Source organism: Oryx dammah, unplaced genomic scaffold (genome assembly GCF_014754425.2).
Source record: "Oryx dammah isolate SB20612 unplaced genomic scaffold, SCBI_Odam_1.1 HiC_scaffold_13, whole genome shotgun sequence".
Classification (NCBI taxonomy): Eukaryota; Metazoa; Chordata; class Mammalia; order Artiodactyla; family Bovidae; genus Oryx; species Oryx dammah.
This window is the reverse complement of record NW_024070197.1, coordinates 16,079,608-16,103,319: the sequence shown is the minus strand read 5'-3', so window position 1 is coordinate 16,103,319 and position 23,712 is coordinate 16,079,608. Positions and strand designations below refer to the sequence as shown.

General features: G+C 54.1%; 4 protein-coding genes across 4 annotated transcripts in view; 3 read left to right on the top strand and 1 right to left on the bottom strand.

Annotated features, from left to right (window-relative positions):
- Positions 1-5,808, top strand: part of SAMD4B (sterile alpha motif domain containing 4B) — a 36,289-nt gene extending 30,481 nt beyond the window's left edge. Inside the window, exons 8-13 of the mRNA XM_040252695.1 lie at positions 197-282; positions 772-890; positions 1,456-1,654; positions 1,849-1,972; positions 3,296-3,379; positions 3,590-5,808. Coding sequence (XP_040108629.1) covers positions 197-282; positions 772-890; positions 1,456-1,654; positions 1,849-1,972; positions 3,296-3,379; positions 3,590-3,618 — 641 coding nt within the window. The 3' untranslated portion in view covers positions 3,619-5,808. The remainder of the gene's footprint in view (positions 1-196; positions 283-771; positions 891-1,455; positions 1,655-1,848; positions 1,973-3,295; positions 3,380-3,589) is intronic.
- A 137-nt stretch (positions 5,809-5,945) lies between these two features.
- Positions 5,946-10,916, bottom strand: PAF1 (PAF1 homolog, Paf1/RNA polymerase II complex component). Its single transcript, XM_040252732.1, has 14 exons — positions 10,559-10,916; positions 10,003-10,032; positions 9,812-9,904; positions 9,382-9,503; positions 9,222-9,288; positions 9,036-9,137; positions 8,851-8,956; positions 8,688-8,756; positions 8,501-8,604; positions 8,296-8,412; positions 8,070-8,198; positions 6,780-6,885; positions 6,581-6,671; positions 5,946-6,507 (listed from the first exon to the last, which is right to left on the bottom strand). Exons 1-14 carry the CDS (start codon positions 10,603-10,605, stop codon positions 6,092-6,094), a joined length of 1,599 nt encoding a protein of 532 aa, XP_040108666.1. The 5' UTR covers positions 10,606-10,916; the 3' UTR covers positions 5,946-6,091.
- A 174-nt stretch (positions 10,917-11,090) lies between these two features.
- On the top strand, positions 11,091-14,404 carry MED29 (mediator complex subunit 29). The gene is made up of 4 exons (XM_040252829.1): positions 11,091-11,386; positions 11,921-11,979; positions 12,254-12,338; positions 14,102-14,404. Exons 1-4 carry the CDS (start codon positions 11,171-11,173, stop codon positions 14,342-14,344), a joined length of 603 nt encoding a protein of 200 aa, XP_040108763.1. The 5' UTR covers positions 11,091-11,170; the 3' UTR covers positions 14,345-14,404.
- A 6,339-nt stretch (positions 14,405-20,743) lies between these two features.
- ZFP36 (ZFP36 ring finger protein) lies at positions 20,744-23,337 on the top strand. The gene is made up of 2 exons (XM_040252795.1): positions 20,744-20,850; positions 21,697-23,337. Exons 1-2 carry the CDS (start codon positions 20,827-20,829, stop codon positions 22,648-22,650), a joined length of 978 nt encoding a protein of 325 aa, XP_040108729.1. The 5' UTR covers positions 20,744-20,826; the 3' UTR covers positions 22,651-23,337.
- The last annotated feature ends 375 nt before the right edge of the window (positions 23,338-23,712 follow it).

Sequence of the window (23,712 nt, the reverse complement as noted above, 5' to 3'; positions counted from 1 at the left end):
TTCATATCTGCCATATGCCCGGCAGTACGGTGGGCCCTTTATATATCCTCATAATAAGCCAGGTGCAATGCTTGGCATATAGCTAGTACTCATCCGGCATGAGTTTCCTGACCCATTTTCTCATGGGCCAGGGGAGCTGGAACATGGCAGAGGGCATTCTGGGGGCTAACCTCCCACCTTTTTCCATGTCCCCAAGTGTGCACCCAGCTGCTGGTGTCCCGACCAGACGAGGAGAACATCACCAGTTACCTCCAGCTCATCGAAAAGTGCCTGTCTCATGAGGTGAGGCCTTCCCTAGGGCTCTCAGGAATGGAAAGGCTGCCCCCATCCTCTCAGACCAACACTCCTTATGTGTCCAACAGGGCCCCGCCTAACTGATTCCTGCCCACCTCTCCAGCCCCCATCCTTCCAGTGTTGGGTTCCGTGGATGCCCTGAACTCCCATTCTCAGAGCCTTAGTACATAATTCTTCTCTGGGGAGTAAGTCCCCCTCCCGCCTGCTGATCTCTCAGCTCTCAGTAAAACAAGATGTCTTCACCAGCCTCTCATAACATCAGGTTTCTTGTGCCTCCTGTGCTGCTCCCTAGTTACAACTTCTCATGTATCATCTCCCCAGCTAAACTGTAAGCTGTGTGACCACAGGTCACCTCTGTGTCCCAGCGTTGCCCAGCACAGGACAGGCAGTTGATAAATACTTGAGCGAATGGATAGAAGGCAGATCTGAAAGAAGCACACACACCTCTTTCACCCCCCCACCCCCGCCCAATTCTAGGCTTTCACGGAGACACAGAAGAAACGACTGCTGTCCTGGAAACAGCAAGTGCTGAAGCTCCTCCGGACCTTCCCGCGCAAAGCTGCACTAGAGATGCAGAACTACAGGCAGCAGAAAGGGTAGGCGGGCGGCCAAGGCACAGGGACCTTCCTTTCGTAGGCCCTTGTTGTTTGACAGTTAGTGCTTAGAGGGGTGATTGCATCCTGGGCTGGGAGTCCAGTTGTCCTCATTCAGTAACTGAGTGAAGTCACCCAGTGAGGACTTTCCCATTAGAAAATCAGGTGGTGCCTGCTTTTCCATTAGAATAGAGTGCTGAGCTAGCAGAATCAGTACCCATCTCAATAGCTGGCCCCTTGCCTGTCCCTTGTTCTCCTCACCTGTGTGCAGAGGGCTCTGAAGTTGCTTCTCACCCCAAACAAACAACAGAAATATCACACTTGAGAATTGAAGTTAGAACTGCTTTGAGTGGGCTTGAGGAAACCTTTGGACTCTCTCCATCTCCATCTTAGGAGTCCCCCTGGGGCAGAAGGAGACAGAATTACAGTGCAAGGACTTGGACAGGGAATCCCTGCTCATGCAGGTCTATGTTCTGTCCTACCGCAGGGGTTGTGGGGGGTGAGAGGAAGAGTTAAACAGATGGGTCCATACACCTAAACTGATACCCTGCCTTCTGCTCTCTCACAGCTGGGCGTTTGGCTCGAACTCACTCCCCATAGCTGGTTCTGTGGGGATGGGGGTGGCCCGGCGGACCCAGCGGCAGTTCCCAATGCCTCCCCGGGCCCTTCCGCCTGGCAGGATGGGCCTTCTGAGCCCTTCGGGCATTGGGGGCATCTCCCCTCGACATGCCCTCACCAGCCCCAGCCTTGGGGGCCAGGGCCGACAGGTGAGCCAGCTGGAAGCAAAGAGCCTGGCACTTCTGGGGTTGGGGTGGTGGTACCTGTGATGTGTGTGTCCATATGTTTGCATCCAGATGGGCCCAGCTTAGTGGGGAGGGGACTCCTGCCAACTCTGCCACTCCTGGGTCTGGGCCTTTGCCCTACCCACCCACTGCTTTCTCTCTTCCCATGCCCCATGCAGAACCTGTGGTTCGCCAACCCTGGAGGCAGCAACAGTATGCCCAGCCAGAGCCGCAGCTCTGTGCAGCGCACCCACTCGCTCCCAGTTCACTCGTCACCCCAGGCCATTCTCATGTTCCCTCCAGGTAAGGTGCCCACCCTTAGGACTCTGCCTCAACACTACACTTAACTGGCCTTTCTTTTCTCTTCTGGTTCTTAGACACACTATCCCTTGCATATGTTTGTTCTCTTTCTCTCCCCTCTCCCCATCTCTCACTCCTTACCCCCACCCACCCCCCATCTTTTATCTCTCTCCCTCCCAGTGTCATAATCTTAGTGCTCATCCTGGTGTCTGTCTGCATCTTTTTCGAGGATTGTTAAGTACTCAGTTTGAAAGGAGTGGAGGGGATGAGACAGAACGGCCAGGTTTCTGTAGAAGGGAGTCCTGCCTATCAGTCCACTAGTGTTCTTTCAGAAGCCAGGTGACCAAGCAGGAACCTGTAGACTTCGGCTCTTTGAACAGGTTCTACCCTAAGGGCTGTCTTCCCTCTGCTTACAGATCAGTCTAGAGATGGGAAATCAGAAGGAGGGCAAAGCAGGCAAAAGGGAGGTTAGAGATGCGCTAGTCTATGGGGTTGCACAGAGTCGGACACGACTGAAGTGACTTAGCAGCAGCAGCAGCAGCCCTGCCTTGCTCAGCAAGTCAGGGGTGACTCCCCTGTGCCAGCCCCTGTGCTGGCACTGAGGCTGCAGAAGCAGAGAAGGCTGGTCTGGAAAGGGCTGCCTCTAGAGAGAGCTTAGATTTGCTTGTGACCCAAAACTCTTTATGTCACAAAGAATTCTTTTATGAGATTATGTGAGAGGCAGAAGACCCCATTTGTCCTGTTTATCCTAGCACAGGGCTTGGGACATGGTAAGCATCTGTAAACACTTAAATGACTGGATGGCTGAACTGCAGGAGTGAAAAATGAGACCAGTTCTTTTCACCAGTATGCTGTGTGTCAGACAGCTTTCCTGCACTGTTCAGTCAAATCCTCCCAGCTGCACTTGTGAAGGCACTGATATTCCCATCTTATTAGTCATGAATCTGAGTCTCAGAGAGGTCAACTTTTTTTTTATTATTAAGGAGAGACAATTAGATGGTCCGACATGGTTTGTGGGTTTATAGGGGACATCATGAGAGGTGAGGCTGGAAGGTGAAAGAGCAGGGTCTTGTGAACCCGGGTAAAAAGCTCAGAGTTCCTCTAGAAGCAGTGAGGAACCCAGAAAGGCTTTTAAGCAGTGAGTGGTGTTAGGTCTGCCCAGTACCAAGGGTGTGTATGTCTTACAGGCTCTGTGTCTCTGTTTCTTGCCTCTCCTTTCCTTCTTGTCCCCCTCAGTCTCTCCTTCACGCCAGCCTCTGTCTTCGTGACTCTACCCTTCACCCCAGTCCAGTCCTTACTGCTTCTGTTCTCCTCTCTCCCACCCAGACTGCCCGGTCCCTGGGCCTGACCTGGAGATCAATCCCACTCTGGAGTCTCTATGTCTGAGCATGACAGAACACGCCTTGGGTGGTGAGCATTTCCTCTTTCCCTGACCCAGCTCCCACCTACCCAGCAGCGTCTCCACCTCTGAACTGAGCAACTCAGAGTCATCCTGAGGGGTCCCTAGGGGAGGCTGGACTCCAGGGAGGGCCTGACTGGGATGACAGGCTACCTGAGCACCTTTTTTTGGGCCTCCCGCCAGCTCCTGATCTTCCTCCCTTCCTCCCTTTCTCACCACAGATGGGACAGACAAAACCTCCACCATCTGACGGGACCCACAGCCCAGCGCACCCATAGGCTCCCCGGGCGGCGGGGGGGGGCCAACCCCCAACGGGCTTCTCCGCGACAGCGAGAGGGTGGGCTGGCTCAGCTATACATTCTAATATTTTTCTACTCTCTCACCCTTTTAACTTTTGTTTAACATTGGCACACGCCTTGCTCACTCCCAGGCCCGTCGAGGGATCTCTGCTGAGGCCCGGGGAGGTAGGGGGCAGCCAGGATAAAGGGGGCAGGGACTGGCCAGCCTGCCTGCCCCCTCCTTCCCTCCTTCACCCCCCACCTGGCCCTGTCCCACCCCTGCCTCCTCTAGACTGCCGGCCACCTGCCCCTCCCAAGGAAAAAGTCTCCCCCAGACTCACTGACCCACTCTCTTGTGGGGCCTGCTCAGAACTATCTGACATTTGGGGAGAGATGAGTGGGGTAGATAATCTGCTCTCCTGAATGTTATTTGAGAGGAGCTGAGGAGATAAAGGCGGGTGAGGAGAGGAGCGTGTCTGTCTGCCTGTCTCTCTCTCCCTCACCTCCTTACACCTTCTTCTTCCCCATTCCCATCATTCCCCAAGGACAGGAGCCACCCTCCTCTCACTCACTTCCTTTTGCCCTGTTTATCAGAGGTTCTCTGCAATTAATTTCTTAGGTCTATTTAAGATACATATTTATATAGTTCTTAACGGTTTTTCTCTCTGATCATTCCCTCTCATTTTTAGAATCCTCAGGCCTCTCTCTGAGCCAAGAAAGTGGCAGGGGGAGCCTGAATTTTACGAGGGGAGAGGGCAGAGCCCCCTCCACACCCCCTAGCCCTTCCCCACCCCACCCTTAGCCCTGGCTCCGCAGATGCAGAGGTCGAAGGCTGGGAGCCAGGGCAGCCAGTGAGGTCAGGAAGTCTGTTGCCTTAACGTCTCCTACCCCCACCAACACAAATTCTTCTCCACTCCCAAGTCTAGCTGCTGAAAGACTTGGGGGTAAAGAATAAGGGAAAGGGGATGGTTTTTGGTTTCCTTCCCCACCCCTATCTCCTTTTCTTTTACCCTTCCCCCACCCCACTCCCTCATTGTCATGACCTCACTTAAGTGGAACACTATATATCATAACCCAGAGGTTCGTCCCAGCCCCAGAATCATACCAATCTCTGTTCCTACTGAGGGGTTGTGCTGGGGCCCAGTTGGAGGGAGGGGATTTGGGGGTTCAGGCTATGGGGAAGCCAGGGTCTCCTCTTCCAACCCCATCTCCTCAACGCTCCCCCCCCTCACTGGGACATTCTCAAGCTTTTCACACCGAAAAGGAAAAAATGTTATTTTTAGATACATTTTATGAATAACTTTTGTTATGAATATGGCTGGTAACCATTGTGTATGTTATTAAAGATAACAAAATGTTGGGAAAAAACAAAAAACCAAAAAAAAAAAAAAAATTTTAAACCACCACCCTCCCTGCACTCACCCACCCATTCCCCAGTCCTTCTTGCCTCTGCCTTCCTGGTCTGGACCTCCCTCAACTCTGACCCAGGGTTGGGGAGGAAGCCAGGGGGTGGGGTGGCCCTGGGGACCTGCTCTAGGTCCCTACCTCCTCTCCCAGTGCCGGGCTGGGTGGGGTGTCAGGTTTATTTATGTACCTCTTGCACACTCATCAACCTATGCAAGTCCCCCATCCCGGCCCCTCCATGTTTCTGTGCCTTTGCTCATTCCCCTCCAACTCCCAGGGCTTCTCCAATCCTCCTCCTAGCCCGGGGAAGTGGGATGGACAGGGGCCACCTCGTTTTTTGGAATCAGCAGGGTGTCCCTCTTAAGAGACCCTCACCTCCTCCCAGCCAGTCCTGTCTTGTTCACTACCCATCAGGGTGAGCAGTCTGCCTGGCACTGGGAGGCGGTGAGGGACACCCCTACATAATGGGAGGCAAGAGCTGCCCCCTTCCCCCACCTGTCAGCAGAGTGTGCAGGACGCAGGCGGCCCCACTCTGATGGGCAGGATCCTGACCCACTCCTGCCCCTCCCCAGCACCCCCTCCTCCACCATGATTTCACCCTCCCTTCTATTCCCAGCCCCACTGGCAGAATCAGCTTTGAGTAACTGTACAGTTTTTCTCGCTGTTGGAGAAGACTTATTTGATGGAGTTTCACTTGTTTAATGGTCTGGGCTTATTTTGGAAAAAAAAAAAAAAAAAGAACAAACAAACAAAAAGGATTCTGATCTTTGTTATGCTACATTTCCTGAAAAACCTAGTGACCCTGCCTTTGTGGCCTTTGCTTTTGTGCCTTAAGCACCTGGGGTGGTTCAGGGGGGTTCTGCGTGGGGCAGGTAGAATGAGACCATGGTGCCTGGGAAGGGAAGTAAAGAGAAGCTGGCTTTATTAACAGCAAAGGTTTGGAAGAGACGAAAACAAAGCAATAGGCTCACAAAGAGACCACTCGAAAAGTGCCTTCCTGCACAAAATAACTATCTGTGCCAGGGCTGAAGGCTCTGGGACTCAGTCACTGTCACTGTCAGCTTCACTGGAATCAGAAGCTGCAGCTTCACTGCCATCCTCCTGAGCAGAATGCTCACTGCCACTGGGGAAGGGACTGGCGCTCCGGCTCCGGCTGTGGCTCCGGCTCCGCTGGCCACCCCCATCACTGCCACTGTCTGAGTCATTGTCACTGCCTCGAGCCCGTCCTCTGTCCTCATCATCAGAGTCAGCGTCATCCTCCGAATCAGCATCACTGCCGAAGATCTCCTCTTTGTCTCTGGCGGCCCGGGCCTCATCCTCACTGCTTTCATCCTCGCCGCTGCCACTCTTGTCACTCGCCTCATCCCTGTCACCTTCCTCCCGTTCACTCTCACTGCCAGAGTGCTCATCCTCGCTGCCTTCCTTCTCACTGCTGCTGCCCTTCTCTCGTTCCTCATCTGCAAGGGAGCAAGAAGTAAGACCCAAGTTCCCCACCCACCCACCATCACAGTTCGGTCTGTCCAGCTTTACCTGAGCCCCCAGCTTCTTTCTCTTCTGTCTCCATTTCCTCCTCTTCTTCCTCCTCGGGTTCATGGTTCTCCAGCTGAGCCTTCCGTGCCTCCTGGAAGCAGGACAGTTGAGGGGACGGAAAAGGTTCGATCTGGTTCCTGTGCCACTCTACCAACTACCACCCTCCCCATGGGAGACCGGGGTCAGTGGTGCTTGTTACCTGGGCTTCTAATTCCTTCTCATTCATGTCCCGGTGTTTGACCACAAGCAGGGCATTGGTACCTGACTGAACCCCAGCCTTGGCTCGGCGCTTACTCAGGCGAACCCTGCAGTGGTAGAATTGGGGGGAGGTACATGAGATTCAGTTAAAGACCCCTGTGGGGAATCTGGTCTAACTTGGTTCTTACTCGTCTTTACTCATTTGTACCTAGCCCAGAAAAGACCAGAATAAATACAGACTGAATAAGGGAAACTAAATTTGGGGTAGGGAACAGGCAAGAAGAAAAGGAGCCCCTGGTGGCTCAGATGGTAAAGAATCTGCCTGCAGTGCAGGAGACCTGGAGTTCGATCCCTGTGTCGGGAAGATCCCCTCGAGAAGGAAATGGCAACCCACTCCAGTATTCTGGCCTGGAGAATCCCATGGACGCAGGAGCCTAGCAGGCTACAGTCCATGGGGTAGTAAAGAGTCAGACATGACTGAGCAACTTCACTTTCACAGGCAAGAAAATAGATAGCTCCAAAGGTATCAGTTTGAGTGCCCTGTACTTTATATATGTGTATATGTATACCCTTTACATAAACACATAAATGTATAAAAAAGTAGATTTTAATGTGAATTAGATACCAACACTTAAAAAGAGAATCTGGATTTCTGGCTTTTAGAAAATAAGATTCTATAACTCCACTGGGCCTCTGATCCCCACCCCCACCCCCCCAAAATAGCAGCAGTGGGTTGGAGCCCTTTGCTATGCTGGGTCTTGGTGTTCCTTGAAGGTTGCCAAGGGCTCCAGGTCACTTAGACCCCAACAGCCTACTGTGCATTTTACATTTTTTGCCTGGCTTAATGGGATCAGAATTTGTGATCTCTGCTTTAAACAGAAACTCAAGGTCACTCTTTCCCAACCTTTACACCAAGGGTCCCAGCACAGCAGTAAACTTGTAACCATCAGGGAAGTTTAGGGGTCATGTTTTTTGAACTGGGGTATCTAGCATTTCATTTATTTAAAACATTAAATTTTACATATTACTCCATATTTTAGCTATGTTTACAACTTAGCAGTCCTACCCTACATGAAAGCTCCAAACTTCTCCAGTATTAGGTAGAGGTTTTTCTTCTGGGTTCTTGTGTTAGAACCGGCTCCAGCTTTATAGGCTTCCACTCTTATAAATGCACGTGGCAAATCCCTAGATACAAATGATCTCCAAGGTGGCTGTTTTTGTACACTCCAAGATCCTGATTCTGAAGTACAAGCCCAAGCTAATCTGAGTGAGGTAGGATTGTGCTGAGTACCTGGTCTCCAATTCATTGTAGTAAACACCATCACCCTCTCGGAAGATAAAGAAGTAGTTTTCCTCATAGCCCTTGCTAGCCTTGTTCTTCACATTCCAGTTGTACTCTCGAGCAATCTTGTAGTCATACCTGAGGATGAAGGAGACAGGGTCAGCCCCATTTCTTCCCTATGAGGGAGAAAAGGAGACACTTCTCAATACCTAAAACCTAACCCCAACCCACATACACATCATCTGGTGCATAATCCATCTCCTCTTCCTGGTCCCGTTTTCGTTTCTTCAGTGTTTCCTCCACAGGCAGAAAGTAAGCCACAAACTGGTTCCCTTCCTCATCCATCATGCCTCTGTTTGAGGGGGAAAGAGGAGCAGTGAAGACTGAGTGAGGACAGAATCAATGAAAAGCAGGCCGAGGTGGACAGCAGGGCCACTCACCTGATCATGGCCTGAGACATCATCTCCAGTGCAGCTGCACCACTTGTGTCCTTGGGGGCGGGGTCTGAGTCAAAGATTACCTGAGCACAAGGGTTGATCCACATCTGGGGGATGGAGGCACTGGGGTTAGACTAGGATAGGCAGAGATGGCAGGCTGTCCCTCTCTGCCCCCTGCCCTGGATCTGACCTTAAAATCTGGAAAGACAGGCATGACCTCCACTGGTGTCACTCGGGGCTTGCTATAATGCTGGGAGATCTGGCAGAGGCAAAAAAGCAGGGTAAGAAAAAGTACAAAGTGCTCTGGAGCCATAGCTTTATCCCCCCTTCCTCTATCCCAGTCCTTCAATTACAGATTTCTGGGCATCCTCAAAAGTCTTCTCAATAGCTGTGATCTGGCTATCCCTGTCTTTGTATATTTCCTCCTCAGTGAATTGCTGCTTCACAGAAACCCCAATCCTGAGAAAGAGAGAAACATTTAGAGGTAACTGGACATACCTGAAATCTCCACCTTCCCTCCCTACCCACTATAACTTACTTGACCTCAGGCTTTTCATTGGAAATGCCATAACGGTTGAACTCAGTGGAGATGTACTCTGTCTTCCGCATCCATGGCACCACCTTCGCATGCTGCTGGGATCTGGAGTGGGAGAATCAGGCACCTCAGGACCCCACTGCCTTCCCATCAGCACCAGTCCTAAGTCCCCACTCAGCACCCCCTCACCTCTTGGAACTGGTGGGGGCCTGAATCTCCTCTTCCAGAAGCTTCTCATCAGCTGGGTCTAGGAGTACTAGAAGAAAGCAAGGTGAGAGGAGGACTCTGAGGGAGGCCCAGAGCTGGCCCTCGCTAGCCTAGAGCAGGCCCTCCCTGTCTCCCAACACACCATTGGGGTCGATGCGGTAGGTATCAGGGTTGATGAGGTCAATGGTAACTCCCAGGTCTGGCTCAGTCAAGAGATCATGTTTGTGCTGTTTTTCCAGGGAAGTTGCTTTGTACTGAACAAACCTGGGTAGGGAAAACATGCCCATTATTGTTTCCTGATTCCAGCCTTACCCCTCACAGCCCAGCTTCCTAGAGGCTAAGGTACTCCAGGGAGGAATTCAGAATGAAATAACCTCCACGTTGGAATCAGAAGGCTAGCAGCTCTTAAGTGTAAAGAAACTTGGATACTGCTTGCTTAACAGACACCTACAGCACACCTACTATTACAGGTTAAGTACCATTCTGTGCCCTGAACCGTCATAAAAAGCAGTCCTTACCCTCAAGGATCTCATATTCTAAGGTGTTTCCCAACACCCCATTCTTAGTCTCACCTGTTCTGGTCAAAGGGATAGGTGATGAACTTCGGGTCGAAGGGGATGTCAGGGAGGCTGTTGCAGTACTTGACTCGGCAGACCACTCCAGACCTGGGAACACAGTGGCTCAAAGCCTGGCTCCTGCTGCCCCACCTCTGCACCCAGCCCCACTTGGCCCACCCATCCTGGGGAAACACGATGGAGCTCACCTCTCAGGCAAAGTCCGGTGAGAATTGGGCCTGGTGGGTAAAAGAGAGACGATGACAAAAGATGGAAAGAACAGGATTGACAGGAGAGCGAAGGGGGCTTTTCCAAGCTTTTAAAAGGGAAGAAGAGGGTGACATGATAATTCCTCTTGGTAGAGGTACCTCAAGTACTCGAACAGAGGGAGTCAAGTATGCCTCTTAGAGACAGTGTCCCTAAATGTTTTTAAATCCCTTTTCAAGGACACGTCTTCAAATACTTTAATAATAGAGTCAAATAATTGTTTTGGGGGGAAAGGGGTCTCCAAACGCTTGACTGGAAGAATAAAAACTCAATCCTCAACAGCTTAATTCCAGAAATGGCAGGGAAGGTGTAGGGAGAGCTAGGGAACACCACGTCCGGGACCCGCCCCCCCTGAACGGGTGTGCGCTCCGTGACGACACGGGCAGACCTGGGGGGCTGGCAAGGTTGTAGACTGACAAATCCACCTGACCCTCTCATCTCGCTGACGCCCACCCAGACCTAGAGAAAGGCGGTACAGTAAGGTGGCGGAGTGCCTACCTGTGGCCATCCTCGCGCTGGGCCTGGGTCTGGATAGTGGGCGCCATGGCGATGAGGCGAGGGCAATCCTGACAAGAGCCTCACAGAGCCACGGCAAACGGCGTGCCGACTTCGGCGGGCGCCCAATCCCAGGCAGGGCTCGGGCTGGCGCCGCTCTCCTCACGGATAGGGCCGGAGTGAGGTGGGCTGGTGAGAAGAGTTCCCGGAACACTGGAGTACTGCGTAGTACTCAGGTAAACGTGCAAACAACACCAAGGACTGCCCCACAGGTCCGTCTCCACCAACTGCCGCCAAGACTCTGAGGACCGCAGGTCGCCTCAGCCCGCTAGGTCTTCTGGGAAATAGAGTCTGATTGGATCCACACCCGGATTGGCCAGCGACTGTGCAAAGGCTGGAGCGAGGCGGGAAGAGCCTCTTGTGATTGGTTTATCGATGTCTCATTGTAGCCGTCGGATTTGAGAGTCACGAGTTGGAGGGTGGGTTCTTTCCTCTCATTGATTGTATTGTCTGGGAGGCGGAGCTAATCAGCAAACAGGGCCCAGAGACGAAGACGCTAAAAAGAAACCGGGAAGACGCACTTGTGACGCACTTCCGGTGCGCGAGGCGAAGAAGATGGCTGCATCCCAACAGCAAGCTTCAGCGACTTCTTCTACCGCCAGTGTGTCGGGTCCAGGTTCAGCTGGTGGGTCGGGCCCCCAGCAGCAGCCACAACCACCAGCACAACTTGTGGGACCTGCCCAGGGCGGACTTTTGCAGCAACAGCAACAGGACTTCGATCCTGTGCAGCGCTATAAGATGCTCATCCCGCAGCTGAAGGAGAGTCTACAGGTGATGGTTTGGGAGATTTGGCTCTCTGCCATCCGGGGGGTGGGCGGAGGGATTGTTTAGTCTGGGAGAGAGCAAAAGAAGCGTTAAGAAGGAAAGAGGAATGAGACTGTCTTCGTGATGCCAAAGCGAAGTTCTGTGGATTGACAGTGTAAGGTGGGATCAGAGAGAATCTTGAGTTTGAGACTGACCGGAATTCGAGTTGGAGGGAATTTAAAGAAAAAACCTAGCTCTGGACGTTAAAGCCTGAGGAAAGGACTAGCCTTGACTGACCGTGACTGGTGGGTGAGGGAGGACCCTAAGGTATGTCTGGGAAATTACTGGCAAGAGAAAGCGGGCCTTTGGAAAAATATAGATAGTAATTGCTGTAAAGGAATGGAAGCTGGAATTACTCTGCGGTGATAGGAGGAGAAGTAACAAGAGGAGGCCTGAGGTTGGCTATATCTTAAGGAAGAGTGAAGATCTACCAAAAGTGTCCTCTTCTGTTTCTTCATCTCCCACACCTTTTTTTTTTTTTTTTCGCCTTTCCCTCTTTAGACCTTGATGAAGGTTGCAGCCCAGAACCTGATTCAGAACACTAACATTGACAATGGGCAGTGAGTACTCCCCTTTCTCCAGGATGTCAGTATCTCCATCCTAGTCTCAAAAACATCCCCCTTGTACCCCACCCATCCCTCCTTTCTCTTTATTTTGAAGCCTACTCCCTACCCCGGCCTTGCCCTTTTTGCCCCTTCTACTATCAACTGTCCCCTAGGTCTTGCTTTGGGTCTCCTGGGCCTATACCTCGTTTTCTGATGCATACTTGGTTGGGTAGTCACTTAGTCCCAGAGACTGGAAATCCATATCCCACCTTCTTCTCCTGGACTGTAGAAAGAGCAGCGATGGACCCATTCAGCGCTTTGACAAGTGTCTGGAAGAGTTCTATGCACTTTGTGACCAGCTAGAGCTCTGCCTGGTAAGGGGCCTCCTAGCCACCAGGTGACCACAACTACCTCAGTTCCTGTGCTTCAGAAACCTTCATTCAGTCAGTTGACACATGCTCACTGAGCACCTCCTATGGCCCAGACCTGTGTGGATACTGCACCTGATACTGGGGACAGAAAGTTGCTCAGTCCTTGCCTTCACAGAGCTTCCAGTTCAGTGGGTGACAAATATATCCTCCAGCAGTGAGAGCTCAGAGAGTCAGGGCTCAGGCAGGAGAAGCTCAAGACATGGAAGACCATGAAGGGGGAAACTTGGGCAGAAGGCTCGGGGCTGGGATGTGGGGGTGAGGGGCAGGCAGAGGGGGCAAGGTTAAAATAAGGGGGCTGTAGACATCCAGAGATGGCATCTGACCCCACCTAGGGTGGGTCTAGGGAGGAAGTGGCTCAGGATAGACTACTAGTAGAGAGCACATCTGAGCCAAAACTGGAACAAAAAGGGAAGAAGGGCAGAAGTTGAGAGGAGGGCAGATGGCTCAGAGCACAGCCTTTGGAGTCAGAGGGACCACAAGTCTCTCCCTTTGAACCTTGGATTCCTCCTTTGAAAAATGGATTTGGGGGAAGGACTCTTTACATGCAAGATTGTAAAGCATTTAACATGGTATTAGACAAGTGGCAAATGTTTTATCTTATAGCGTCATCATCATTTTGAACTGGATTTTAAAGGAAAAGGCAGTTTGAGGAGCTTCGTAGTGGTAGAAAGATGTTCCAACCAAGAGGAACAGCTTCTGCTTTAAGTTCCCTTTAAGAATGTCATGAAATTCAGTCTGACTGAGGTATGATAGGCACTGGGGCTTGTTGGATTTTGAATATAGCCCGGAGGTTGCTAGGGAGCCATGGAGGGTTTCAAGCAAGGAAAAACATCAACCCATTTGTTTTTTTAGGGGTATGCCTCTGGTTGCCAAATGAGGGATGGGTTCGAGGGGCTTAGAGTGGAGGCTGGGGGCCCATGGCAGGATTCAGGAGCCACTAGGTTTCATCAGGGCGAGGTCCTGAGGAAGTGGGAAAGGGCAGGTGGGAGAGATAGTCAGAAGGCTTTGTGCCTGGGCAGTGGGACTGATGGGCTGTGGGAAGAGTCTCCAAGATGAGGCCCAGGGGTCTGGTTTGGATGGTAGAGACAGGGACCCAGGAAGGGGAGTGGTTTGGGGGGCAGAGTATAGGAGCTCTGGAATTTTAGGGGAAGTGGGCACATCAGTGCAGAGTTCAGAGCAGAGTGGTGTGTATGTTGGTGAGACACCCCCTAGAGGGCAGGAGAATGAGAGGAGGAGACAGGATTCAGGAATTGCCACACTTAAGGCTTAGGTAGTTTAACAGGCATCTAGAAGAACCAGCCAGAGAAGTAGAAGGAAAACTAGGAGGGGCAGGTCCCACCAGAGAAGCTAGTGCCGATGCCAAGCCTAGGGTTAGGAGAGCCACAATAATAGTAGTTGACACCCATCAACTGGCACTTAAATAACTTGCTACGACCTATGCCTGTGTCTCACACATTGCACTCACCATTCTCGTTTGATGAGGTAGCAGAAGTACTTACCAAACCCATTTTCCAAAGGAGTTAACAGGCCCAGAGAGGAGAAGCCACATGCCTGAGGTCACCCAGCAAGTGAGTGACAGGGTCAAGTTCCGACCTCAAGACCCCAGGATTCCAGAGGCTGAAAAGCCTACCCCAGGCTGGCCCTTGGGGTGGGATTGGCAGTACCCGGAGTGAGGCTAATACTGCACTTTGCTTGCCTGTCCACAGCGCCTGGCACATGAGTGTCTGTCACAGAGCTGCGACAGTGCCAAGCACTCTCCGACATTGGTGCCCACAGCCACCAAGCCTGATGCCGTCCAGCCTGACAGCCTGCCCTACCCACAGTACCTGGCAGTCATCAAAGCCCAGATTGCCTGTGCCAAGGACATTCACACTGCCCTGCTGGACTGCGCCAACAAGGTCACAGGCAAGACACCTGCACCACCTACGGGCCCTGGAGGCACCCTGTGAGCCATCAGGGCTGGGAGTGGGGGAAGGGACAAGGAGGGAATGAAGAGTGGCTTCAAAGCAGCTTTGTCTCTGGCGTTTCTTTCTGCCTGAACACTGCGGCCGGCGCCAGCAGGGGGCAGCAGAGGCCAGAAAGGCGCGCGCAGGGCGGGGCCTTGCCTCTGCGGGCTGCCTTCTCATCCTTGGCTGAGGGTCGACTTTGGATTGTGCCCCTTGGTGATCTCTTCCAGGGGGTCTCCCCCTACCTAGCCTAATTGTGGAGTCCTGTCTGGGCCCCTCTCCCTAGTCCATTCTTGATTCTGTCCCAGTTTGGGGGGTGGCTCTGTGTCTGCTCCTTTTCCTAGCTGTTTCTCTTGGTGTCTTCTGTCATTCGATCTCCTTTTGTTCCCATCTCCTTGTCTCTGACCATCTCTTGCCCAGTGCCCCTTTGCTAATTGGGACTGTCCCCAGCTCCTAACTGGGATTCTGTGTCTATGCACAGGGCCAGAATGGAAGCCAGAACCCCAGGGTCACCTGGGGCTAGAAGGAGCTTCGTTTCCAAGGGCCATAGCCACACCCAGAAATCCCCAGCACCTCTCATGTCAGCTCAACCCCCAGTCTGCTTGACCCAAAAAAGGGAAGTGGAAGGTCTGGGCCCTGACAGCATGCCCAGTCCCAGTCGGGGAGCAACCCAGCGTGCGCCCCCCCGCCATACCCAGGGCCTGCGTCAGCAGCACTCAAACAAGGGGTGTTATGCAATCCGCGGTGAAGCCCTGTATTTTTAGCCCCAAAGGAGAAGTGAAAAGGCCCCAGCAGGGATGAATCATCAGTCCTGGGGAAGAACCTAGGCACCTTGGCCTCAGCTCCGGGAAGCAGACCTTGAGGAGGAGGCTTCAGGAAGAGTGTGCCCCACCGGGCTCCCCACTTCCCCAAGAGGCAGCTTCAGGGAGCTCAGCCATGGCCGTCAGGCCTGGGCAAGTGTAGGGCGGAGCTACCAGCTCAGCCCCAGCTGGTGGGGTGTGAAAGGCCCAAGTGACTCAGCCTGGTTGGGGGACGGATGGCCCCACCCAGAACCTTCTGTACCCTGGTTCCCATGGCATCGCCCAGAAGTCTGCTGTCCTGGACCCCACATCATTGCAGAACACCGGGGACCATGGAGCCCTGCAAATCACCCAGAGCCCAAGTCCCCACGATGAAGTTCTGGGAAATGGCCAGCTCTTGTGTGTGTGTGTTTATACATCCCAGCAGTTCCTTCCCTTTCTCCCTGACCTTCCTTGAAGTACCAGGCACACAGGACAAGCTCCAGGCAGGGTAGCAGACCTCTCAGGCACAAGCTGAAGCTGCTCTCCACAGGGAGAATTTCTTCTGAGAGGAAGCCACAGCTCTGCCCATTTATCTGACTAGATCAGTCCCCCACCCATGTGACTCCCCACATCTAGGATAATCTGCTTAAAATCAACTGATTATAGACTTGAATCACATCCACAAAATTCCTTCACAGTCTCATCTAGATTAAATAACTGGCGGCTATAGCCTAGCCAAGTTGACAAATAAAACTGACCATCATAACCTTGTCAGTTTGGCACCCCTACACATCTCCTTAACCACACTTAATCTCCGAATCAACACAAAAACAAAGTCCCTGTTCCACCTAACATGATAACAATTATCTGCCTACAACACTCTTTCCCTGTGAGAGCCTGTTGGCTTCCAGCCTGGGGGCACACAGCACACAGTCTGCAGGCCCACACTCCTGAGGCACAGCTGGCCCTGTGAGGTGGCATCAACACAGCATCACACACGGATGGGGGCAGGACATCCCAGCAGCCCTGACCCTGGACCCAGCAGTGCCAAAAAGCACGTCCCAGCAGACACACGGGAGGCACCTGGTGGGCAGTGGGGTGAGAGATGGGCAGTTCAGCAGCACACAGGGTGGGAATTGTGCACCAGGAAGCTGAGTTCATGCAACACGCATTTGCTGTGTGTCTGTTTGGGGCCAAGCCCTGTATAGTGTGAACCAAAGATCCCTGCCTTGCTGGAGCTGATATTTTAGTGACAGTTAAGTGTGCTAAAGTAAAACACAGAGTGTCAAGCAGTGAGAAGTTCTAAGAAAGAAAAGAGACCAGAAGTAGAATGGGGCCTTGGGGGAGGGTAGTGTTTAGGAATAGATCTAAAGGTGTAAGGTTTGCACATGGAGAATTATGTTACTTTATTGGAAACCATGAAAGTTTGAGAGCTTAGGTTGGGGGGGTAAATGGATGGGACATGTATTTTGTTGGTTCAGTTGCTCAGTTGTGTCCAACTCTTTGTGACCCCATGGATGTATTTATTATTTGTTAAATGGATAACAAGGTTATTTTTAAACCTTTTCTAATCCTTGACCCAGGTCATGAAGGCCTCCCTGAGAAGGCAGTACTGGAGTGAACTTAAAGGAGAGGGAGTAAGTCCTAGACATTCCAGAGGGAACAAATGCAGAGGCCCTGCCTGTGGCAGAGCTGTGCTGGTGCATTGATGGAATAACGTGGATGCCAGGACCACAGTGAAGAGGCAGGGTAGAAGAGGACCTTCGTGAAGGTTCTTACTGGATTAGCAGGCCCAGAGGAAGATTGTACAGCCTGGTGCACAACCACCCACTCCAGGGAAGGGTGTACATGAGATGCACAAGTGCACAGGGCAAACCAGACCAGGAGAAACAGGCACACAACCCCTCTTCTCTAGTAGAGAACAGCGTGACCCGCCATCCTGCAATCATGGTTGTCTCGGTCCCAGGTACAGTCCCACAAACAGACTCAAAAAACAATCCAACCATATGAATACATAAACAACCATCTAACTACCACTTAAGCCGCTATCTCCTACCCCATCTCAGACTTTGCCCATCACCAGCTGACTCAGCCCTGTCCTCAGCTCAACGTTATCAAAAGCAGTGAGGCTGGCTTTAGATAAGGCTTCTCAGGTTCAAGTGTGCCTGCCTTTTTGCCCCTGCTCTGCCCACGGAGGCCACCAAGAGGAGCAGGAGTGCGCCAGCCACCCTCCCATCATGCGCTGCAGACGTCAGAGACCAAAGTTCACCAGTTTCACTGCCTTGTGACCTGGCCACAGAGGAACTGCTTCCAGACACTGGCCTCCTGGGTGTTTTCAGCTACACCCCAAGGACACAAACACAGGAACAGTATTCACACACCTGATAACCACACAGTTCCAGAGGTCTTGAACACAGCTAAGCCACCTAGAGCCACACAGGCTCTCACACACACCCTCAGCTCCCAAGCTGTGTGCTCACAGCTCCTCATCACCCCCAAGGACACAGTCACCCTCAGCGGCCTCCCTCCAGGAGTTCCCAGCTCTTAGTCACTCCAGATTCCATGGTGGTTCCGAGCTACACACAGATGTGCAGGAAGGTATGGAAGTCACAAGTTCTCATGGGATGCCACTTCAAAGGCAGTTACGTTTGAGTACACACTCCCTCACCCAGCGACGGTGAGTGTCAACACAGTATGGTCGCACAGGCAGAGGCGGTTTCCCGTGTTTATTCTCAGAGCGGTGTCAGAGGGTTGTAAGGACACGGCCTTGACATAGGACAGTGGGCTCATTTGTGTCCCACACCTACTTGCCCCACCACACACCCAGGTGCTCCAGGGCAGCCCCCCTTTGCACATGCAGCGCTCACGCGGTATACACGCACCGCACGGCACACCAGCCGTTGGGCCCGCGCAGCTGCGCACACGGCTCCCGCCAGTCAATCACGCCAGAAGCACACGGGCCCAGGTCACACGTGCAGCGCGTACACAGTCCCCAGCTCACCCGCGCACTCTCGCCGGCTCTCACACCCCCGCGTTTCCCGTCCCCGCTTGTTTTTCTGGAAACTCTGCTCTCCATTCCCCTCCCCCTAGGCCGGAAGCGCTCGCTGTATTTTTAGCCTCTCTGGTTTCCGCCCCTTTCCCCCCAGCCAGCCTGTCCGGGACCTGCCCCCCTGCGCCCCGCGGGGGACCCCGGCCATCCCCTTCCCCACCGTCATTCCAGAGGGGATTCCCGGCTTTCGCCGAGGCCACGGATTTTCCCGCTGGCTACGTGGGGAGCTGGGCGGAGTCCTGCTCTGAACTTCCTCCTGAGCTGGGACTCCTGAGGCCTGGACGGGGTGGAGCGGGGGATGGGAGCCTGGCTCCTCAATCGGAGAGAGAGGGGTTGGGGGGCTCGGACTCCTGCGTTTGAGAGACAGGGTAGCTGGGAGCCAGGACTCTTGAGTCTGGTGAAGCCACGGCCTGGGAGCCGGGTCTCCTGGGTCTGAGCGAGGAGGCGGCTTGGAAACCCGAACCCCTTGATCTAAGCAAGAAGGGGCAAAGGCCGGGACTCTCAGTACCCCCGCCCCTGTTAGTGTTTCGATGGGTGCGCAGTCTTTCGGCGCGCAAAGCCCCTTCCAGTCTCTTTGAGAATCTCCCAATCCGAAGCGCCCTGGCCCTTGAGCCGATGACTCAGCAGATGGGAGAGGGGAGGGGGTCAGCCTGACTCAGGATGGGAACTGCTCCCCGTCTCCAGGGAATCGAAACTGGTATTCCCTCCTCCAGGATCGCGGCCAGAGCCGAGCCGGCCCTTAGGAACCCCAGAATGCCTCCCACCTCTCGTTCTCCCGCCCCTTAGTCCTACTACGGGCACAGGGATTTGGAGCCAAACTGGGCGGCGGGTACCGGGCATCTCCCTTTTCCCCCCTTTTCCCGTAGTCCTCAAGCCTCTGTTTACAGGCGACCAAAACCCTGGTTACAGAGAGGAACCCGGGCGTCCGGGTCGAGCCTCCTCGTCACGGCTTCCAGGAAGCCCCCCTCCCCCGCCCCTTGCGAGTGAGTCACTGGCGAGAGGGAGGCTGCAACCGTGCCAGAGCCGCCCGCAGCCGCCCAGCTCACGGGACCAGCCGGGAAGGCCCCTCGGCCCGAGAAAGCGCCGCACCAGGGATTCCCCCGTGCTCTGTCGGACGAGCAGATCAGCGTGCCTAGCAGAATCTCCCCACCTCAATACAAGCCCGCAGTCCGCAGTCACAACCTGCAAGAATGAACTTTCCACCATAATAACTGCACTCCGTGGCAATGATTTATTTCTACCACCGTATTTTCAGTCAGGGCAGCCAACTCTGGAGACCCCCTTTAAAAATTAGTGTTTTCACCATATCTTAAGAGAGCATCACTCAGGGCAACTCCTTGACAATAAAAGACCTGTCAATGAGGGGAGTGATTTCTGCAAACGCAGAGTTCTTTCAAGGCACATCCCTTTATAAGAGACCCATCCGACCATCAGTTGGGGATGATCCGTTTCTTCCATTGAGACAGCTTTCCAGCAAAGAAACCCTCCACCATAATAAAAGATCTCCCCCTTTACAATCTCGAGTTTTCTTGAGTGCGAACTCTCTTTAATATAATTTAAGGCCCTGGTATTAGGCTAATGCCATTCACTAACAGAATAACTTGGCCTCTTCATGCCTGGGTTTCCCTGTGTTTAAAATGGGCATAATACCTCCTTGAGTTAATGTATGTAAGACACTTTCTGCAATTGTGCCTAGCCCAGAGGAAGCCAACGGAAGCGCCATTATTTGTGTGAGGGTGAGAGGACACAGCGTACCTGTATTTGGGAAATGAGGCCCCTTTCCAACCTCACCAGGTGTGTGGGACCCCACCTCACCGCCAATCCTAGTGAGTGGGGGCAAAGAGGGCGGTCCAGGTCTCAGGATCTGGGCAGTTCGGGAGCAAGACCGTCCAGGATTGGGGAGGCTCTTCTCTCATTGTTTTGCTTCTGCGGATTTCTGTCTGTGGATGTTTGTTTCTTCCAGTTTTTGCCCCTTCTCTCTGTTTCTGTGACTCTCCCTCCCTCCCGCTTCTCGCTCTGAATTTGTCTCTTTGGGGACTGTCTACGTCTGGTCTTTTCAAGCTCTGCCTTCCCACCTCTCCTCCTCTCCTCACCCTGTCTCTCCCACTCTGTGCATGTCTTCCTGTGTGCATAGCCCCCCCCGCCCCCCGCCCCGTGTGTGTGTCCCCATGCTTTTCTCTTTGCGTCCCTCCATTTCTCTCTTGCTCTCGGTTCGCCTCTCCCCGCCCCTGTCGGTCAGTGTCGCGCGCGCACGCCCTCTCCGCCTCTGCCCTTGTCAATTCCCCCGGGAGCCCTGCCCCCACCTCCGTCCCTGTTCCCTTCTCCACGCCTCAGTTTCCAGCCTTGAAAACTGGGCCGACACCCCGCCCCCCACCCCACGCACTCCCCGCGGGGTCGCGACCGCCCGCGGGCCCCGCTCAGGCGAATTCGGGCCGGGATCCAGGCGGAAAGGCTCCGAACCCGGGCCGGCCGTGCTGCGCTGGGGGCGCGCGTCCGGGAAGCGCCCCTCCTCGCCCCGCCCTCCCGGGCCAACTCCCCTTGGCCCCGCCTCCCCTCTGGTCGAATAAAAGTGGCGGCTCTTCCACTCCACCGCAGCGTGACTTCAGCGCTCCCACTTTCCGTCGGCTCTACATCCTTCGGCCATCTGCGCCGCCATGGATCTCGCCGCCATCTACAAGGTGAGCCCCCCAACTGATCGGCACCCCGACGTCCGCAACACCTGACTCCCTTCTCAAACCAGGGCTTTCTAGGGCCGCAAACAAATTCCCGCCCCGGACCCGCCCTCCCCGCACCAGTTTCCCTTCTCAAACTGGAACTCCTTAGCGCTTCACACTGGCCCGCGGTTCCTGCCTCCCGTATCAGATCGGTGTGATCCTCTGGGGATGAAAATGGAGCCTGTGGCTTTCTGATCTCGGCCCCAACACGAGTGGGGTGGCCCTCGGAGATGGAAAGCTGGAGAACTTTTCTCAGACCGGGGCTGCCTGGAGGCGGAAATGGCCCCCACACCTGGCTTACCCGAGTAGTTGCCGAGGGCGCGGTTTTGCGCGGAGGCGTTTCTTGGGCTGGAGTCTCAGGGTGAGCGGGAGCTGACTTCTGTCTCTTCGCTGCCTGCCCCAGAGGATCTTGGAATTCTAAACCCGAAGAGATCGGGACTCCTGGCTTAATTTTGCCCGCTGTTCCACTTGTGAAATTGGAGAAACCGATGAGCGGGATCAGATCCCGAGAGGCCCAGAGGCTTAAAAAATTGGAGAACAGCAGTCTGTCCTGACTTTAGGGCCCCTCTGATCCAGCCGGGGGAGCCGAGATTCCTGGGTCCCTCGGGATGAGCTTAAATCGCTAATAAATCTCCAAATCGGGATCCTTGAGATCCGGAACCCGAGTTGTTGTTTTTTTTTTTTTCCTTAGGGCGGGTGGGGCTGAGCCGGGAGCCCACAAACCGGACTGGCAAGCCCTTGGTTGCCCTGCAGCTGGGGCGGGGCGTCACCCTGTATTTTCGGTGTCTTAACCGATCGTTGTTTCCACAGAGCCTCCTGTCGCTGAGCCCTGAACTGCCATCCGACCTCGGAGAGACTGAGTCCAGCACCAGCTGGGCTTCCTCGGGACCCTGGAGCCTCAGCTCATCCGACTCCAGCCTGCCTGAGGCCGCTGCCCGCCTGCCTGGCCGCTCCACCAGCCTGGTGGAGGGTCGCAGCTGCGGCTGGGTGCCCCCACCCCCAGGCTTTGCGCCCCTGGCTCCTCGACCCAGCTCGGAGCTGTCGCCCTCACCCACCTCGCCTACCGCGACTCCCACCACCTCATCCCGCTACAAGACTGAACTATGTCGGACCTTCTCAGAAAGCGGGCGCTGCCGCTATGGGGCCAAGTGCCAGTTTGCCCATGGCCTGGGTGAGCTGCGCCAGCCCAGTCGCCACCCCAAGTATAAGACGGAGCTCTGCCACAAGTTCTACCTCCAGGGTCGCTGCCCCTACGGTTCGCGCTGCCACTTCATCCACAACCCCAGCGAGGACCTGGCTGCCCCCGGCCATCCCCATGTGCTGCGCCAGAGCATCAGCTTCTCAGGGCTGCCCTCGGGCCGCCGAACCTCGCCACCACCAGCAAGCCTAGCAGGCCCTTCCGTGCCCTCATGGTCCTTCTCGCCCTCCAGCTCCCCACCACCGCCACCCGGGGACCTTCCACTTTCACCCTCTGCTTTCTCTGCTGCCCCAGGGACACCTGTGTCCCGAAGGGACCCCATCCCAGCCTGTTGCCCTTCCTGCCGAAGGGCCACCCCCAACAGCGTCTGGGGGCCTGTGGGTGGCCTAGCTCGGAGCCCCTCTGCACACTCCCTGGGATCTGATCCCGACGAATATGCCAGCAGCGGCAGCAGCCTGGGGGGATCCGACTCACCTGTCTTTGAGGCTGGGGTTTTGGGGCCACCTCAGCCACCTGCCGCCCCTCGGCGACTTCCCATCTTCAATCGTATCTCCGTTTCGGAGTGACAAGTGCCTGCCTAGTACAGATCAGCTGGATCTTAAGAGGGGGCCATTTCTCTTGTGCGTGGGTTCCACAAGGGGTCCCGGGGCTGTAGGGAACTGAGGGACTCGTAATCATGTAGTTCTCCCCACCTTCCAAAGTGCATTAACTCACTCCCCTGACCCCCGCGCTGGGGCAGGTCCTCAGCGTGCAGGCTGTTTGGGAAGGAGTGTTTCATGGGGTCTTTAAAAAAAATGTAGCAAGTTGAGGGAGGTAGTAAGCCTCTTCTCCAACTTCACCCCTGCCCAATGCTGTGAATAATAAGCCCCCAATGCCCCCTTCCAGTTCTTCCTAGATCCTGAGGCTCCAGTGTCTGGTGATTGGAGCCTCACCTGAAAGGGAATCCTGGTGCTCAAACTTCCCTCCAAAAGCAAGTAGCCAAAGCCATTGCCAACGCCCGGCTCTCCCACCCCTGCCTTTGGGCCCTTTATTTATGACGACTTTATTTATTCTAATAGATTTTATAGTATTTATATATATTGAGTCGTCTGCTTCCCTTGTATTTTCTTCCTCTTTTTGTAATATTGGAAACGATGGAATAATTATTGTTATAAGTATACACTATAATATATTAAGTAATATATATTGTTAAAAATTTATTTTTGTGGTTTTCTGGAATTTTTAAATAAAAGAAATCTGTGTGTAAATTGGAATCCCTGCTGTTGTGCGGTCTTGAGGCAGTAAGATGGGAGGGGTGGACGGATGGTGTGGCCTTTTTTAGAAACTGTAGAATCAGCCTCGGGTAGCTCCTCCAAACCTACCCAGAGCCCAGGCGCTGGCGGCACTTACCTGGCAGGAAATGACGTCACCGGGCCCAGCCGTTCACCTGAGAGGGCGGGGCCAGGTGAGATCACCCGAGAGGAGCCGGGAGAGCCAGTTCCCGGGGCGTGGGGGCCGCTGAAACTCCTGTCCTGCCGGACTCCTCGACCCAGCTCTCGGCAGGGCGCGGGCGGGGACGAGATGTTTCCGTCCCCACGGGGCCGAGGGAGGAGGGCGGGGCGGAGTGGGGAGGACGGAATGTGCTGGGG

Bases quoted from the DNA above. Each gene is read 5' to 3' on its own strand.
- MED29 (XM_040252829.1), top strand. From the start codon at position 11,171: ATGGCTGCATCCCAACAGCAAGCTTCAGCGACTTCTTCTACCGCCAGT. The intron at 11,387-11,920 runs GTGATGGTTTGG...TTCCCTCTTTAG, and splicing joins AGCTGAAGGAGAGTCTACAG to ACCTTGATGAAGGTTGCAGC. The intron at 11,980-12,253 runs GTGAGTACTCCC...CCTGGACTGTAG, and splicing joins ACTAACATTGACAATGGGCA to AAAGAGCAGCGATGGACCCA.
- PAF1 (XM_040252732.1), bottom strand. From the start codon at position 10,605: ATGGCGCCCACTATCCAGACCCAGGCCCAGCGCGAGGATGGCCACAG. The intron at 8,757-8,850 runs GTAATTGAAGGA...TGCCTCTGCCAG, and splicing joins TTGAGGATGCCCAGAAATCT to ATCTCCCAGCATTATAGCAA. The intron at 8,413-8,500 runs GTGAGTGGCCCT...CCCCTCAAACAG, and splicing joins ATGTCTCAGGCCATGATCAG to AGGCATGATGGATGAGGAAG.
- ZFP36 (XM_040252795.1), top strand. From the start codon at position 20,827: ATGGATCTCGCCGCCATCTACAAG. The intron at 20,851-21,696 runs GTGAGCCCCCCA...TTGTTTCCACAG, and splicing joins ATCTCGCCGCCATCTACAAG to AGCCTCCTGTCGCTGAGCCC.